Below are 16057 nucleotides of genomic sequence, written 5' to 3' on the forward strand. Positions count from 1 at the left end.
GTAACAATAGAAGCATATTTTTTCTCGTTTATTCTAAATGTAGGAGTGAAGACTTTTTGATTGGTATGAAAATCGTGTTGCGATAAGTGTAAATAATTTATATGCCAATTTTATTGTTAATTGTGAAAATGCTTTGTAATCAATGTCTCAACCTGACATTCTAAATTTTTTATGGGCTATATTTTTTGTATGTATTGTAGGAATCCATTGAATGGACCATTAGTTTTACAATTGCCCATCATATCAGTTTAGTATAATAAAAGAGAAAAGTATTAAAAAAATTTACATTGTGGTTTTGTTAATTAAAATATAATTATTTTTTATGCCATATATTTCAATCGCTTTGCATTTGAAACCAGTGAGTTCTATTTGGCTCAAATAATAGCTTTGCCTGGGGACCAGGGAAGTGGCCTGAAATGCATAGCAATTGTATGTATATGGCATAAAAAATAGTTGGTGTGTTAGTTTAAAAATAAAATAAAATATAAAAAAATAGAATATAAAACATTTTACCAACAATTAAATTAATAAAAAGAATTTGAAGTATTTTTTCCTGGCCATGTTAAATTGAAGCATGAGAAATGTTTAAATTTTAGTGTTTAATTATAAATCTTGCAAGGCAATGTTAGTACTACTTCATATGTGCCTGGTACTTCTAATATCAGTAGTTTTCTTTCAATTATAAAAGCTAAAAGAACTAATAACAATAGAACTAACTTGCTTGTATGTGTTACAAATAAATATTAACACTAAATAACAGTTATTATTACTAATTGTTCAGTTCAAGTTTATAACATCTATAAAATTGAAACAAAGCTACTCATAATTATTGCAGGTGTTATGATCATTACTATAACACATTAATTATCGTTATATAAATAGTAAAAGAGATATTAAAAGAAATAGTGAACAAGAGAAGGAAAAAAATAATATGTTAAAACTTTAGAAAAGAAAGAATTTTTTAAAGCATAAAGATCTTTTAAAATATTCCAATTTATAGTAACACTTTTACTACTTGTCATTGCTACAATTTATAATTAAAGTATGTTATTTTGACATTAAATACCATTATTTATAAGTTATTAGATCAGTATTTTGCATCTACTGCTGTTACTATTCTTCTGAACTCTTTTATATAATGTTATATATTAATGTCAGAAAATGATTGTTGTAGTTTTTTGGAACAATGTTAAACCTGATCAAGGTTGATCATTCCTAACAAATGAAGTACCATTTTGTGAGACTATTATGATGTCATGAGGTGAACAATGTTTGTTTTTTCCCCCCTAATATACAATTATATATTTATGTTTATAACCTAGATTGTAGGAAGAGGAAATAAAAATTGTATTCTGTAATATTTTAACTGACTTAAAAATACCCTTTTAGGCGATATCGCGTAAGTATTAGTGGTGTTTAATCATCGTCATTAAAATTTCTATGTGGCCAATTTGACATAAGTCAGGCGTCAATTGTTAAAATTTATTTGGAAAATTTTATTTTAACCATTTTTGAACTTATGGTAGTGAAAGGCTTGAGTTGTTGGTCATGTCGATACTGATGATTACTGCTGATGATGCAGTACAGTTGAAATGATGGAACTAGGGAAAATTCACTAAACAGAAAGAATGGCTAAGGCAGTCCATTCTATGATAAATCCGAGAACGCATAAAATGTAGAAGCTGAAATGTTTAAAATGTTTGTCATAAATTATCCAAATAGATCCTTTAGTTATAATTATTAAGGTTTATCTTCTGTAAAAAGAAGCTTAAATGATCATTCTCTTTTACAGTTTAGCAACAATCAAACTTTGTTATTAGCTGTTTTCTTTCTTGCTAATGTGATGATGATGTGGGTTTCAAAAAACTAACAGAAAGAAATGTTTGAAAAGATACTTTTCATTTTCACTCAAAACTGAAGATCATGTACTTCTATATTGCCTGGAGAGATTTTGAAGCTTGCTTACAAAATTATCTATTATATTAAAATATTGGAAGGCCAATTGCAGCAATAAATATTAATGAGCAATATCTCACACTATCTTTAATGTAAGGGGACCTTAGTAGCTGAATTGATTTGGCATCCAGCTTTTATTTGCCATGGTACTGTAGTAATTAAATCCTGGCATAGCTCATGGAGTTTTATTTGAGATTAATTGGGTTCCAGCAATCCTGAATTCAGTCCCAAACCCCTTCGAAAATGAATTTCTTCAATGGAGGAAAACCAGCATAACGGGGGCTCAATTCACACATACGTGTTGTGAGCTCCCAAAAATGGAGGCAGGAAGGAGTTTAATAAGCTGCAAAGCTGCAGTGCTCGGGAGAACTCTAATTCCTGGTATCAAAAAAAAAAAAAAAAATCTAAAAGGGTGTATACAAATAATAGAACACAAAATCAGAAATATTTACAATAACATTTACTTTTTAATTGTAAATAAGACACATAAGAATATAGCTTTTTATCATCCATGACCTGCATTTACATAAATTTGTAAACTTAGGCCTCTTTTAAACAAGGCGGTTTGTTTGATTCAACTAAGTTGCCTGGTTGACTTTCAATTAGTTAAGACTCTTTCTTTGCTGGTTTCATACCAGGCAACTTGTGGAATCTACCTCTTCCCAACAGGAAGTCAGTACGATGTTAGACCTGAGGAAGCAGGAGCACTTCTTGTGCTTGCTCTTTTGCAAAAAGAGAAGCAAAAAAGGAGGAAACCCAGTAAAGAAAAGTGTGGGTTTATCCATTATTATAAAATTGGAAAACGGGCGCTCTCTCACAAATACTGTTGTGCTACTTCCCTCCAAGCTTCGCTTCTTTTAATTTTGTCGCTATACTCCTCCACCTCATGTCCTTGACTCAACTAGGTGACTGGTGTGATGGACGAATGCCGAAAAATGTTTTTTTGTGTTGAGTCAACCAGTGATGAGAACATGAGTGGCATTTGTACCTGGCTGGCCACCCACCTGGGCAGAGAAGTTGACGGCCAAGGGGTTGGCGCGGTTCCCATCATTTGCTACTTGGGCTACACTCCTTGACACTAGTCCCCGTTCAACTTGTCGCCCCGTCTGAAAGAGGCCTAAGGGTTGATTAATATTGAATATTTCAGAATGTTGGTTGGTGGACATGGAAATGTTAATCCCAACTCTAATTATATGAAAAGCCGTGGGCTTTGGCTGAGTTACCTCATTGGTATTCTCATCCTGCATCTGATACTGCTTTCAGTCCCTATGCTTAGCATCCCTATGGCTTGGACCTTAACAAACCTCATACACAATGCAGTAAGTGAAAATTATTATGTTGAAATGCAATTTTGTAATGGTTGCGCTTTTTCAGTTGCACTTTGTTTTCCTACATCTGCTCAAAGGGACTCCGTGGATACCGGAGGACCAGGGCTTAAGTAGCCGCTTAACCCACTGGGAACAGATCGACGATGGGAAACAGTTTACAAAAACAAGAAAATTTTTAACAGCTGTACCTGCTGTACTGTAAGTTTATTATTCACTATAAAATATATATATTTTTTATTAATATAACTTTTTTTAAAGGTTTTTTCTTACATGTTTCTACACCAAACATGAACCTGTACACTTCGTAGTAAATTACATTGCAACTCTTCTCGTAATCATACCGAAACTTCCGCAATTTCATGAAGTTAGGCTGTTTGGGATCAACAAGTAAATGTTTTAATCCTGATTGGTGAGTAAGAAATAGCCACGCAATTTTAAGGGCCATTTTATGATGGACAATTTGAATCGATTTTATGTTAAATAATCAAAATTTTATATTCGTCTTTTCAATTTTGTTATTATATAATTACAACTAACATTTTCAATGTATGATAATGAAATTTCCATGGCTGTGGGGCATGGCAATACTGTTTAGTTAAAGAATGATATAATTATATTTTTGTACATATTTTTCTATGAAGTTTATAGTTTTATGGCAATTGTGATAGTATTATTATATTTTATTTTGAAAAATGTGATACAAGTGCCTCTGAATATGTTGGCCAACATTTTCATTGTTGTAATATTTCATTAAGAAATATTTTTAATCAAGCAGTTTAAAAGAATCAATTTCTCTTTGCAAAAGCAATGTGACACAACTTACTGAGAACATTTACAAATTTTATTACAGAAAATATCCTGTTTTATTTGTGTTAGCACATAGAAAACCTATCATTCTATTTAACCAAAGTCATAAAGAGATAATACTAAGATCAATCATTTAAGATGTGAGGTTTTACAATTATTTTTAAAAGGGACATGTATTATTTTCCTCCTTCATTTTTCTGAACTGTTCCACCAGTTTTTATTTTTTAATAGCTTTTAGGCCAGTGCACGCCCCTTTCAGTCTTATGTCATGTGGGAGAATAATGTTAAAATCTTCCTCTGAGGGGCCTTGTGCTTTCCTGAAAGCTATTGAAAAAACAAAACAAAAAACTGGTGGAATTATTAAGCAAAACACCACCATTTCAACTTTCACATAGAACATATATGTTTATGTTTGTTTATAAAAATGTTTATGAAAATAAATAAAACTTTTCATGCAGAACACAGTTTCTTACTTCTTTGTTAGTAATTTCAGTACCTAAGTATTTGTACTTAGTCTGTTAGCAGACAATTTTAATTTTTAACTAAACCATTTTTTAACCTTCAAACCATTATTAATAGGGAAGGAAGGTCAAGTGATAATAATGAACTTTATTGCACAAAAAATAAATAAATAAATGCAATAAAAATATTATTTTACAAATAAATATATTAACTTAAATCAGCATGTAATTATCTACCGATTTTCATGTCTGTGCTCAGGTTTAACATATTTTTCCTGATAAATATTGTTTAGATTTGAAAGTTTAGGTGATGCAAGGTATTTTAAATTTTTTGAAGTTATTTTTATTTCACATGTTTTAAGAAAAATACATGGTTTTACTATTTTGCTCAGTGCTACATATTTACAGTAGATAATCGTATGACTAAATGTTTTTAACATTTCTTTGAAAATAAGACCACAGTGGTTAGAGCATGTTACTTGTTTATGCAACACTAGTAATTCCAGGTTCAAATTCTGGCAAAGCTCATAAAAATTTAAATAAGAATAATTTTAAAAAAATCCCCCCTCATCCATCACATCCAAAGGGTAGTGGGACTTTAAATTCATTTTTAATTGTGAAAGTAGGCAAGCCACCGAATTTTTACCAAAAAATTATACACCTTGTGTTTAGGCCACACAAGGGATCGAATTGTAGAAATGGTGAGAATGCAATTTTTTATGTTGATTTTATATCGACTGAAAATATATATATATTTTTTTAAGTGCTCAGCTGAATAAGAATTCTAAAAAAGAACTTATAGTACAGAAATACAACCCCCCCCTTCAGCCAATAATTTACTTGATGAAGTATGACCCGGAAGTAGCCCACTGTTATTCTACAAATTTATATAAATGTGTCAAAACACATTTTTGTCAAGATGTCAACTTGGCTAAAACATTGATGGAAAAATATAGCTTAAAGAATTATCTCGCTCTCCTAAGTCCTACATGTCTGCAAAACAAATGAACATTTTTCTGAACTGTATTGTGGGGTGTTGAACCTGTAATTTGGTCATTACCAAATTCGCAGACCAAATTGATGGGTAACAGCCTAATTTTTATATCGCCAAATTTGGCATTGTAAACTTTTCGTTTTTATTTAAAAAATTAGAATTTTAGTTTTCGTACTTACTTAAAATTATTTATTATAAATTTATTACTTTATCTTCAAATTATTTTATAAACTTCTGTTTTCTAGTTATGAATATCAATTTTTTTTAAAATTATTAACTCTAGTTGCTTGATTATCATCTTAAAAAATATTTGTCATACAAGTCCATGAAAATGAGAAAATTACTACATTTTTACATACGTTCATTCAATTTAATTCATTTTTTACTTTCACTTAATGTACCTAATATTTTGCCTATATGTGGACCCTTTTAAAGTGGATAAAATCCCTTTCCCAAGTAGTGTCCGGTAATGGGAAGTTTGTCTTATATAATTTGCATCAATAGTGATTAATTATTGGGGCGTCGGTGGCCGCAACGGTTTATGCTTTAAAAAAAAAAAAGATTAATTAAAGGTTTAATAAATAGTTGGCTAGTTTGAGTAATGGCAATGAAGATTTCTACCTGCAGCTACTGTGTTCTTATAAGGCATTAAAATAAAAATAAAATAGATAAACTATTAATTTTATTTATGATTAATTAGTCAACAATGATACAAAGATTTTAAAAACATTGGAAAATGTTTTATATTTAAACAATGAAAATAAATTCAAGTACTGTTCAACAAAGTAATTTACAAAATTATTATAATTAAAACAATTTTTTTCTTTCTTACACTATTACTATTTTACACAAAAGAAGAGACAATGTTATTTACACAACAAAGAAAAATAAATGAACAAAGGTCATATATTATCAAAATGATTCGTATTAATAAAATTGGTTTAATGACTTTGCAACTTAAACTAAAAGCTTTTAGGGTTTAAACTCTGTCATTTAGTATTTAAATATTTTAAATTGCAAATTCATTATGATGATAATAATACTGTAGAAATTGACGTCATACAAAATCCAGTTTATGACTTATAAAAAAACTTACAAATTTATGGCAAGTGTTCAGCATTTCTGTTACAAAAACTCACCTATTTGTTTAGTGTTCAAAGTGATGTTTCGCTTGTGATCACATGTGTCTTGAATAAGGTCGATACTGACAATGGAGAGTAGGGGTAGGTGAGATGTTAAAGTAGCTAGGGGTGTATGACTGATTAGAAAACCGACGGCAGTGGACAGAATGCCCTGAGCAAGACATGCATTCGTCAGAGGGGCTTGAAAGAGTGTCCATGTCCCTGTTTGATCTTGAAGTCTTCGATAGAGACGGCGGGAAGAAAGTGAATGACTTCACACGATGTTGAGGCATATCGTTTACAAACCTGTTGAACAGGCGAGTAAGTTTTTAAGTCAAAATTTCATATTATAAAAGCAGTACCTTGATGAAAAATTGCCGCTCTTTCCTGACTTGATGCTCTCAGCTTTTGAGTGCTGGGCTGTGGAAGAAAAAATTGAGGCCGAATTGTCTGCTTCCCACCAATACGGTGTGGCGATGTAATCATCAGGGTATGGATTGGTGAATGCATGCCCGTTGGTGTATAAAGGCCGTACACCTTTTGATGTACCATCACCGATGTTTAAACCTTTTATTCTAGTCTCTATTGACCCTTCTCTTTTTGTTGAATTTTCTATGTTGCTTTTGTTTAATTGAGGCAATACTTGTTCTTCAAAGTGGCTAAAACTTTGATTTGGTGATTCACTAAAGAAAGAAAATAAATGGTCTCATAATTTATGATGCAATATACACAAAATACAAAATTACACTATTAAAAAATACATACACTGGTGTTGATGTTGCAGGTACATAAGTTTTAGACGTGAAACCATTAAACTTTGGTTTTGGTTCAATTTTTGACTTTTTAGGTGTTTTGACATCAAAGAATATATGGGCACAGATTAGGCATGAAATAATACCAGAAACAGCCTGTAAGCAAATTAGAAAATTAGTAAAAAAGGTCATACATATAAAATAATGTGAATTCAAGGAATTACGTCAGGCGGTTCAATCTCAGTCTGTGCATACAATTAAAATTAATAAAAGCCTTCTATCTCCCAAAGTTAACTTTGTTTAACTTCAAGTTCTATAACATGAAGTTTTATATTGTATATTCATAAATTAACTACATTCAATTGCAATAATTATATCATATATTTTTATTTGATAAATGATTTCTATTCATGATGTTCCGATTCCCTTCCTTCCATTGTTTGTTGTCATATGGATTACTTACTTCAAGAGAAAAATTCCAGCCGTTTAGGTTAATTGAATAAAAATTGAGAAACATATTAAAAGCCCAAGACACAGCGTTAAGGGTGATCAGATTTGAACGAGTCTGGTAAGCGCTGTAGACGTTAAAAGCAAATCCAGAAATCAGAAGTACGCTGCACTGGTTGAGTGCTGACGAATACACATTCCATTTCGGTATGTTATTTAAAACAATTTTTGTCTTGGCAGCGTTTTTAATTAAATATCTGTAAGTCAGGTTTGAGTAGTGGTCCCAGGGGAATCCGTTAATCCCGTACATCTGCATATAAGCCGAAAACGTCAGGCACAATGATAAAATAAAATTGACTATCAAAGCAAATTTTCCTGGTTGATTGGCCTAAAAACATACAATTACATTAGAAAAATATTTTTAAAAAAGGTCATAAAAAATTTACTTTTCTATTAGCATTAAGTTTTCTAGGAACTAAGAAATCCTGCCTTTCTTTCATGAAAATGTCATAAAGAAGGTGGTCACATTTGTTGCACAATTTAAAGCAGTTATCCAACTGAGCCCTGTGAAATGTTTGTTTTTAATTTTTTAAATTAGCATATTAAAAATAGCCAAAATTGTTTACTTGTAATGCTCAATTTCCTTGTTGTAATTTCTTTCACTTATAGGCACAAACTCGGCAAGCAACTTCACTTTGAGCTCCTGGTTGTAATTGCACATTTTGCACAGTTCGTTGACAGTCTTCCAATCGTTTTTGCACCGTCCTTTTATTGTCACGGGGAAATTCATCTTCTCCTCATATTGCCTAAATATAGTTTTGTTGTAGTCTCCATCCTACAAAACACACAAAGCTTGTATTCAATGATTTACCTAATCATATGGATCACTTTTACCTTTTTAAATCCGTTGTATTGATCACAGTTTGGACAGTGCCAGCTGTTCGAACTCTGATAAGGTACTTGAGTGTTGTGATGGCAAAACCAACATTGGACTGACTTGGGAATGGTGTACCTAGAAAGAAAATTATAAAGTTTAATTATGATTTGGTAAACATTAATCAGCTATTTGAAAAGCCGTGGTCATTCTAAGACCAGAATGACAGACGTCTATTATTGCAGTCAATTTTAGGCAAAAATCGAAGTGTGTTGATACATCTATGATACTCTCTTCATCTCAGTTTTGATTCGAAATCACCCAAGTCCAATTATGTACGGTTCTGTGGTATATGTTAGGTTTATTAGGACTGCACACCTAGCTTTCATGTGAATTATGAAGTAAGCAATGTAGTGTCAGGAAATTTTGGAAATGTGTGGTTTCCAGGGAAGATTTTGATCAAGGTACCACAAAGTTTTTTTAACAATGGAGCAGAAGGAAATGGCTGGTTGTTTTGATTGTGAAAAACGGATGGATGGGAGAGATTTGAGGAGGTATATCAATGGCTTTGGACTTTCTAGGATTTAATTCTAGGTTGTTTTTTATATTCTTTACATTTTGGGCATGTAAGTTGGACGGATGGAAGGAATTATAAATTTGGGAGTCCTAGGCATAGAGGTGGTAATCTCGCGCTGAGTGGTCGGGAAACATTTTTTGGGTACGAGAAAAATCCATACAGGACAAATGGCGACTAGTGTCTTTAGAGTTGAGCCAGCCAGGCTGCATTTGCTGACCACCTGCCTAAGCGGATAAATTGACTGCATTTGAAGGAGTTTGAGAGGCTTCAAAGCATTTGCAACCAGCTACACTGACACTTGCCACTAATTCAACTACACTAATTACAAATTACTACACAAAATTAATGCACCACTCTGAAATTTTAATGTATTGATGTTTATTCATATTTTGCATACCAAAAATAGGTTTGGTTGTAAAAGTAAGTCATTAAAAAAGAAAATGTTTTTATTACCTAATTTAAAAAATTGTTGTCCCATTTAATGCAAATATTTACACTTCTGGCACAAATCACATTCATTAAACACCTTTGCATTCCTTGGAAAAGATTTAAAAGATTTTTGGTAAAATCCTGAGGAATTCTTTCCCATTCATCAAGAACAGCCGTTTCCAACTACTCTACTACTAGGTCTAAGGTATTAGGACCTAGGTTTCACTATCGCTTAAGTTGGTCCTAAATGTGTTCGATTGAACTGAAATCTGAACTTCAAGTTGGCCGCATCAAACACTCAATTCCAGCATCAGCAAGAGTCTCTCACTGAGGGGGGGGGCAAATGACACCACAAGTTATTCGATTACGTCTTGTAAGTACCTATGTGAAGTTATAGATCTTTCTCACACAACAACCAATTCGGTGCGGGCATCCAGAAACCATACAGCATGGGGGTACCTTTCTCCTAAGCATCTCCATATGAAATTATGCCCATCTGAAGATTTGTAGCACTCTCACCTCACCTGTAAAGAAAACTCGTACGTAATCTTCCTATGTCCAATTCACATGTACCTATGCAAATTGAAACCTGGACTTTTCTAATATGTATGAAGCGGTCCATGAGCCACGTGCCGGACCCTGAAGTTATTTTCGTAGAACTTACAGTCCTGGAGGAAACAAACATTTCAGACTTGTCTTCAGATTCGTAGAGCCTGATGTATCTATCGACTCTCTGGTCTATAGACTTAGGTCGACCCTGTCCTGACCTCCTAGTGCGAAGCCCTGTTTCTCAGGAGCGCTGAAGAACCCTTCCTATTTCAGAGTGATTTACACTCAGTCTCCTGGCAACTCTGTGCTGGCTATACTCTTCCGCTAATAATGTTATGACCCTGACACCGTCAGACACACTCAAATGCCTGACTGGAGTCATTAAAAAAGGTTTAATAATAACAATATCAAATGAAATCAACAAAGGAAAAAGATTGACTGAAAGTGATCTTTAGGGGTAGCAGAATGGTAGGGCATAATTTTACCTTTTGTGCAAATGGGAGTAATCAGTACAAAAGCAAACAAAGCATTTTTTACTGTTTATTTTGAATGGAGTAGTTACTAACTACCAATGTAGAAACATAATGGATTTAATCCTTTTTAGAAAAGATGGTTCCTACTTACATTAAGTCACTTAATGTGAGTAGGAACCATCTTTTTTAAAAAGGATTGAACTCCACACTCACCCCATCATTTATAATTTCTATTAATGGATTTAATTTTAAACTAATTAAATTGAGTGGTGCATTAACTTTGTCAATCTGTATAGTTGAATCAATTAACTGCCTCGTGTGAAAGAGGTAGTTTCAAGAGAAAACGATAGACCCCCTTTGTATTTTACACTGGATACTTTTTTCCAAATACAGAAACAGCAACTAGATACTCAGCCAGGTGTAGCTACCTGCTGAAACCAGATGTATTCCTCGTATGATTAGTCAAAACTATTGTTGACCAGTCATGCAGTCTTGATGCAAGCTGGTTAGCAATGACTCAGGTCCTGCCCCTGGGCCTTTTACAATAAATATTCACATACATACCTCAGCCATACCAGGAACTCTCTGAATATGCAGACTACGGCAAATCCGAGGACGGCCGTCGTGATCGCCCCTGGGTCCATGTCTTAGTGTTAAAACTGATAAATCCTAGATGCCGGCTCCGATCGTGAATCGTCCAAAATCTGTATTATAAAAACACGCCGGCCCTCCGGCAAAGTCTTCTACATACGCGACCATACACAGATATACAGAATAAAACAAATATACAGATATCTACTATACTGAACGTATATACAAAACAAATGTAACCTTTGCCGGTAATGCAGGAAGGAATTTTATCACGCGGTGATGGCTGCCACAATGTGCTTTTGGGCGGCAAATATCACTCTTAAGCATAAATACAAATAATTATAAAAATATGTGCATATAAAAATTGTACAGTGATGTATTAATATTTTTATTTTATTGCTTTTATATTATGCGTAAAATATTGTTAATTGAGATTATTTTAAGATAATAAAGTTAATTACCTGGAGATTACACTGCTGTTACAGGTTTCTCTTTATTGTAGCCTCTAGCTTCACAGTAGTTTTGTTTATGCTATCCCTGGGGTGCAGTTTTTCTCAATTTTCACAATGAACCAGCAAATTCCGACGGAAATCGGCCCGGACGCCGGTGGAAGAATGAAAGTGAGTTCACCATTTGTCAATTTGACAAGATTTCATTCAATTCGTTGGTCATCAGCGTTGAAAAAGCTATGTTTCGTCTTAAGACATTTTCCTATGAATTACTAAACAAACCAACCCTAAATCAAAAATGGACCAGCCAATTTAAAAGTTTTGTAAGCGGGCGTCGTCGCTCTATATGCTTATTGTTATACTATGATTGTAGTGAACTCTACTTCATCAGAAGTCAGTGTTAACACTAGGTGTATATTGTGACTATAGGTTGGACTGTAAGTTGCCCCCGGTTTTATCGAAGATGGAAGACGAGTATACGTATTCTGTGGAAAATCCACATTTAAAAGTGTTGAGTTGAGCGGTAGAATTTTTTTTATATAATATTTCTTGTATCCCGTACATGAATTATAGACCTTACAAATTGTTCTAATGGTATAAAAATCCCGGGGAAAATATTATCACTACTGCCAGTACTGCACTTAGAGGACACATGTGAGAAGCCAGCCAATGAGTGCCAACTCAGTTATGTTAAGGCGAGGAGGTCTTGGATCCATCGCCGTTTGATGGCTGAAAGATCGAATGGAAACTTGAGGAAGTAGGTGCGGATCAGTTCTTTGAAGGAGGGTATGTTAAAGTCTGTGAAGAGTGAGATTGGAGAATTCTTCTGAGGACTTTTGATTATAAAGCTTGAAAACGTTGGATGTTAGATGGCTTGGTAGTACCCCACAGTTCCGTTCCATATGTCCAAATAGGTCGAAGTAAAAACCAAAAATACTAATGAATCGTTTGCAGCAAAGGATGATATGGAAGAATACCGAATGCTTTTTTATGAAAATCAGTGATGTTTTGCCATTTTGGCCTACAAATATCCCAATTGTGGTATACACTTATTATTGAACAATACTTATTAGTTTTTTCTTATGATCTTTTTTAGACTTCCCCATTCTATTGCACAATGCGGTGGACTGTGGTAGCTGACTGGTCAGCGTGATAGACTCAGGCTTGTAGACTACGCATTGATTCCCACGGAAACCCCTGGCCCCACTCCTTTCCCCAACTAAATATATATGGTACAAATATGTATGTACTCAGAATAACATGTGAGTTCATAAGGCATTTAAAAAAAAGAAAACAAAAGTATAATACACAGGGTGGACTGAACATCAGAATAGATCCTTGTTTGAATGGTGGACATATTCTGATGTGTTCGTACATAAACTAACAACGCAGTCACATGCACTATAAGCACTTTCATAATCCATTTGTTATTTGATCATATTAATTAATTCAATTAATTTTTTATGCTAGGTCTTGGGTGAGATAAAAAAGTTAGTGTGACACTTTTTTAAAAATTTTGTTATTTATTTATTTAATTTTTTTAAATATATTTTTTTATATCTTTGAAAGTTGAAAAAGGAACTTAAAAATCCTTTCCTCCTCTTCGACCTATATAGATCTATTTCGGAACTCCTATAACTTATATCCATACATTGGAAAGTGCACTTCTTTCTATAAGACTTAAGCACTTTCCTTAGTGCCTCATTGTGCACATCTTTTGGTGTGAGAATTGCCTTACCGAAGTGGCTGTACCATAACCAGGCTAATGCTTCATGTTCTTCAAGGATATGTGCCGATGTTTCTGGTTCCTAGTTCAGAGGCATATAATTTTCCTCAAACCCTGGTTGCTGAAGGATTTGGCTTCCATTAGAGTGATTTATAGATCTCTTAGCTTGCTTCATACCTGGTGTTTTTGTCCAGTGCTTGAGTTTTTCTTTCTCGTCGTTTTTCTAGTTCCAACTTACACACACACTCCAGTGCACCTAGTTGTGGTTCTGACCCCATGGGTGAGAGAAAGAGCTACCTTTTTTTGGGCTAGTTGGTCAGCCTGTTCATTTTCACATTGCAATAAATTCTATTTACATGTACGTTTTCAACTGTTGTCTTGTTTGTTTACTTTTTATACACTATTTTTATCTATTGTTATTATGACTGTTGTTCTATTTTGACTATTATATTTTGGGGCTGCTTCCCTATTTGGACTATGTAATAAATGAATAAATATGTAAGGTTGGAAAGTGGAGTGTTTCCATTGCTGTAGTGGAGCAGATATGCACTGCCCCTGTTTTACACTTGACTATTAATTTAATTTTTTATTATACAGCGTTAAGCCCCCATAAACCTACGATCAAATTGTGCAAATGTACGTTGTACAACAGGTTGTTGTGCAAACAAGTCCCCCCATACACTACACACATTTTTTTTGCAAACTCCAGTTGCTTTTGTCTTGTTTTAATGATAACATGGTGTCTCGCAACGCAGCCTATTTAGCTATAATAATTTCTAGTGCGTTGGATGTTGGTGTTAAAAAAAGAAAAAGGAAGCAAAGATGGTTAAAGAAAAAGTCAGTTTCTAGCCAAGCAAATCTCCTCTTCAATTGAGTTCACCACTCGACTTATTATTTGCAAATGGACCACCCCATGACTTTTGGTGAATTACTAGAAATGGTAACACCAATATGTCGCTAGAGCCCATACACGATGCGACATTTGCACAGCACCTCAAATAACACCATACACTATACAATTGTTTGCACAACAGCCTCAGTTGTGCAATTTGTTCGCAGGTGTATGGGGGGCCTTTAGTTTTAACAACTTGGAAGGAATACAAGTAATTTGTATTTAAAAAAAAAATAATATACATAATATTTAAAACAATTACAGGGTGTTACTGTTGTGAAGCCTATCGTTTATGGGAATGTGGCAAGGTATTTTGGGGAGAAAAGAGAGGAGGATGGACACACCCATCAATGGACTGTTTATGTCAAGCCATATCACAATGAAGACATTTCAAGTATTTAGCGATTTCAATTTTTGTAAATAAATTGCTTTTATTTATTAATCAAATTGATTAGGTTATGTCAAAAAGGTTCATTTCAAACTTCACGAGAGCTATGCCAACCAGAATCGGGTGGTTTTGAAACCACCCTATGAAATTACTGAAACGGGCTGGGGGGAGTTTGAAATAGTCATCAAAATATACTTTCACGACTCGAACGAAAGACCGGTAATTTTAACAAATTAAAAATTGTGAAATAGCTTTGAATTCAACATAATTAAATTTTAAGGTTACCCTATACCACGTTTTGAAGTTGTTTCAATCGGAAAATGATGCCCTTCTGGGGAAGAATACATTAGTCGCTGAATCGTATGAAGAGATCGTTTTCCTCGACCCTACAGCATTTATGCATCACGTTTTGACGACAACTCACCCTATTACATCTGGAGTATGGAAGCACGAAACAGACTGTAAGGAAGATATGTCCATCTGGTAAGGAATAGATTTAAAACTATTTTTTTAAAATTTCTAGTTGAGCAAAAAAAGCAGAATTCCTTGGACAACATAATGGCTGGCAAGGCAAAAATACGGGAGAAAATACAAGAGTTAAAGGAAAAACTCAAGCTGGCAAAAGAGACCATTGCAAAGTTCAAATCTGAAATCGAACGTTCCAAATGTGAATTCACATGACCTGAGGAAAAGGGTAAAAAAAGACTGTAAATTCAACCACTGTGTACTTTTGTATAAAAGAGACTTTTTGTTATTATGTATATAAAGTGTGGTGCAGCATTAAAAAATGTAAGCTGATGTAATTAAGAATTTTATACCTTACAATGTAATAAAGTTTTATTTTATTATGCTGATCATTATTCTTAAATATAAAATATTTAGGTAAAATTTGTAAAATATTTAAATAATTTTATTTCTGATTTACTGGCCTAAAAAAATGTATATATTTATTTAAAATTGTTAATGATAGAAAAAACAAAAAATTGGGTTGATCCAATTTTGCAATCCAGCTCAGCAATCAAAGCTATGTATGAAAGTATGCAAATACATAAACTTGGCACCTTTAAAAGTAGAAAATTCGTACAAAAATTCTATTCAAGTTGAAGCTCTATGGAAAATAATCATCTAATTGCCTAAATTTAAATTAAAAAATGGTCTAACCACTTCTAAAAGTTATATAGTTTAAGGCATTATTTCTGATTAAGGGGTTTTATATGAAATAACAAAAAACCACTATTGTAGT

At 33.4% G+C, this 16057-nt stretch overlaps 3 protein-coding genes across 3 annotated transcripts; 2 read left to right on the forward strand and 1 right to left on the reverse strand.

Moving 5' to 3' along the window:
• Positions 1 to 1307: 1307 nt before the first annotated feature.
• Positions 1308 to 4556, forward strand: LOC106668533 (ORM1-like protein). The gene is made up of 4 exons (XM_014397385.2): positions 1308 to 1399; positions 3104 to 3275; positions 3331 to 3482; positions 3543 to 4556. Exons 2-4 carry the CDS (start codon positions 3105 to 3107, stop codon positions 3673 to 3675), a joined length of 456 nt encoding a protein of 151 aa, XP_014252871.1. The 5' UTR covers positions 1308 to 1399; position 3104; the 3' UTR covers positions 3676 to 4556.
• A 2161-nt stretch (positions 4557 to 6717) lies between these two features.
• Positions 6718 to 11632, reverse strand: LOC106668511. Its single transcript, XM_014397352.2, has 8 exons — positions 11333 to 11632; positions 8761 to 8878; positions 8493 to 8701; positions 8313 to 8430; positions 7883 to 8254; positions 7433 to 7575; positions 7030 to 7350; positions 6718 to 6973 (listed from the first exon to the last, which is right to left on the reverse strand). The coding sequence occupies exons 1-8, from the start codon at positions 11410 to 11412 to the stop codon at positions 6724 to 6726; spliced, it is 1611 nt and encodes a 536-aa protein (XP_014252838.1). The 5' UTR covers positions 11413 to 11632; the 3' UTR covers positions 6718 to 6723.
• A 206-nt stretch (positions 11633 to 11838) lies between these two features.
• LOC106668539 (YEATS domain-containing protein 4) lies at positions 11839 to 15631 on the forward strand. The gene is made up of 5 exons (XM_014397392.2): positions 11839 to 11979; positions 14691 to 14820; positions 14882 to 15033; positions 15095 to 15275; positions 15338 to 15631. Exons 1-5 carry the CDS (start codon positions 11926 to 11928, stop codon positions 15493 to 15495), a joined length of 675 nt encoding a protein of 224 aa, XP_014252878.1. The 5' UTR covers positions 11839 to 11925; the 3' UTR covers positions 15496 to 15631.
• Positions 15632 to 16057: the final 426 nt, after the last annotated feature.

The sequence above is a fragment of the Cimex lectularius genome, unplaced genomic scaffold (genome assembly GCF_000648675.2).
Source record: "Cimex lectularius strain Harlan isolate CLEC.00 unplaced genomic scaffold, Clec_2.1 scaffold144, whole genome shotgun sequence".
Taxonomy (NCBI): domain Eukaryota; kingdom Metazoa; phylum Arthropoda; class Insecta; order Hemiptera; family Cimicidae; genus Cimex; species Cimex lectularius.

What these genes read in the sequence shown, in the direction of transcription:
- LOC106668533 (XM_014397385.2), top strand. Translation starts at nt 3,105, where the DNA reads ATGTTGGTTGGTGGACATGGAAATGTTAATCCCAACTCTAATTATATG. An exon ending in CAAACCTCATACACAATGCA is followed by an intron (nt 3,276 to 3,330) that starts GTAAGTGAAAAT and finishes GCGCTTTTTCAG; the next exon opens with TTGCACTTTGTTTTCCTACA. An exon ending in ACAGCTGTACCTGCTGTACT is followed by an intron (nt 3,483 to 3,542) that starts GTAAGTTTATTA and finishes CTTTTTTTAAAG; the next exon opens with GTTTTTTCTTACATGTTTCT.
- LOC106668511 (XM_014397352.2), bottom strand. Translation starts at nt 11,412, where the DNA reads ATGGACCCAGGGGCGATCACGACGGCCGTCCTCGGATTTGCCGTAGTC. An exon ending in GAGTTCCTGGTATGGCTGAG is followed by an intron (nt 8,879 to 11,332) that starts GTATGTATGTGA and finishes TTTTCTTTCTAG; the next exon opens with GTACACCATTCCCAAGTCAG. An exon ending in AGCGGCAATTTTTCATCAAG is followed by an intron (nt 6,974 to 7,029) that starts GTACTGCTTTTA and finishes CCTGTTCAACAG; the next exon opens with GTTTGTAAACGATATGCCTC.
- LOC106668539 (XM_014397392.2), top strand. Translation starts at nt 11,926, where the DNA reads ATGAACCAGCAAATTCCGACGGAAATCGGCCCGGACGCCGGTGGAAGA. An exon ending in ACGCCGGTGGAAGAATGAAA is followed by an intron (nt 11,980 to 14,690) that starts GTGAGTTCACCA and finishes AAACAATTACAG; the next exon opens with GGTGTTACTGTTGTGAAGCC. An exon ending in ACGACTCGAACGAAAGACCG is followed by an intron (nt 15,034 to 15,094) that starts GTAATTTTAACA and finishes TTAAATTTTAAG; the next exon opens with GTTACCCTATACCACGTTTT.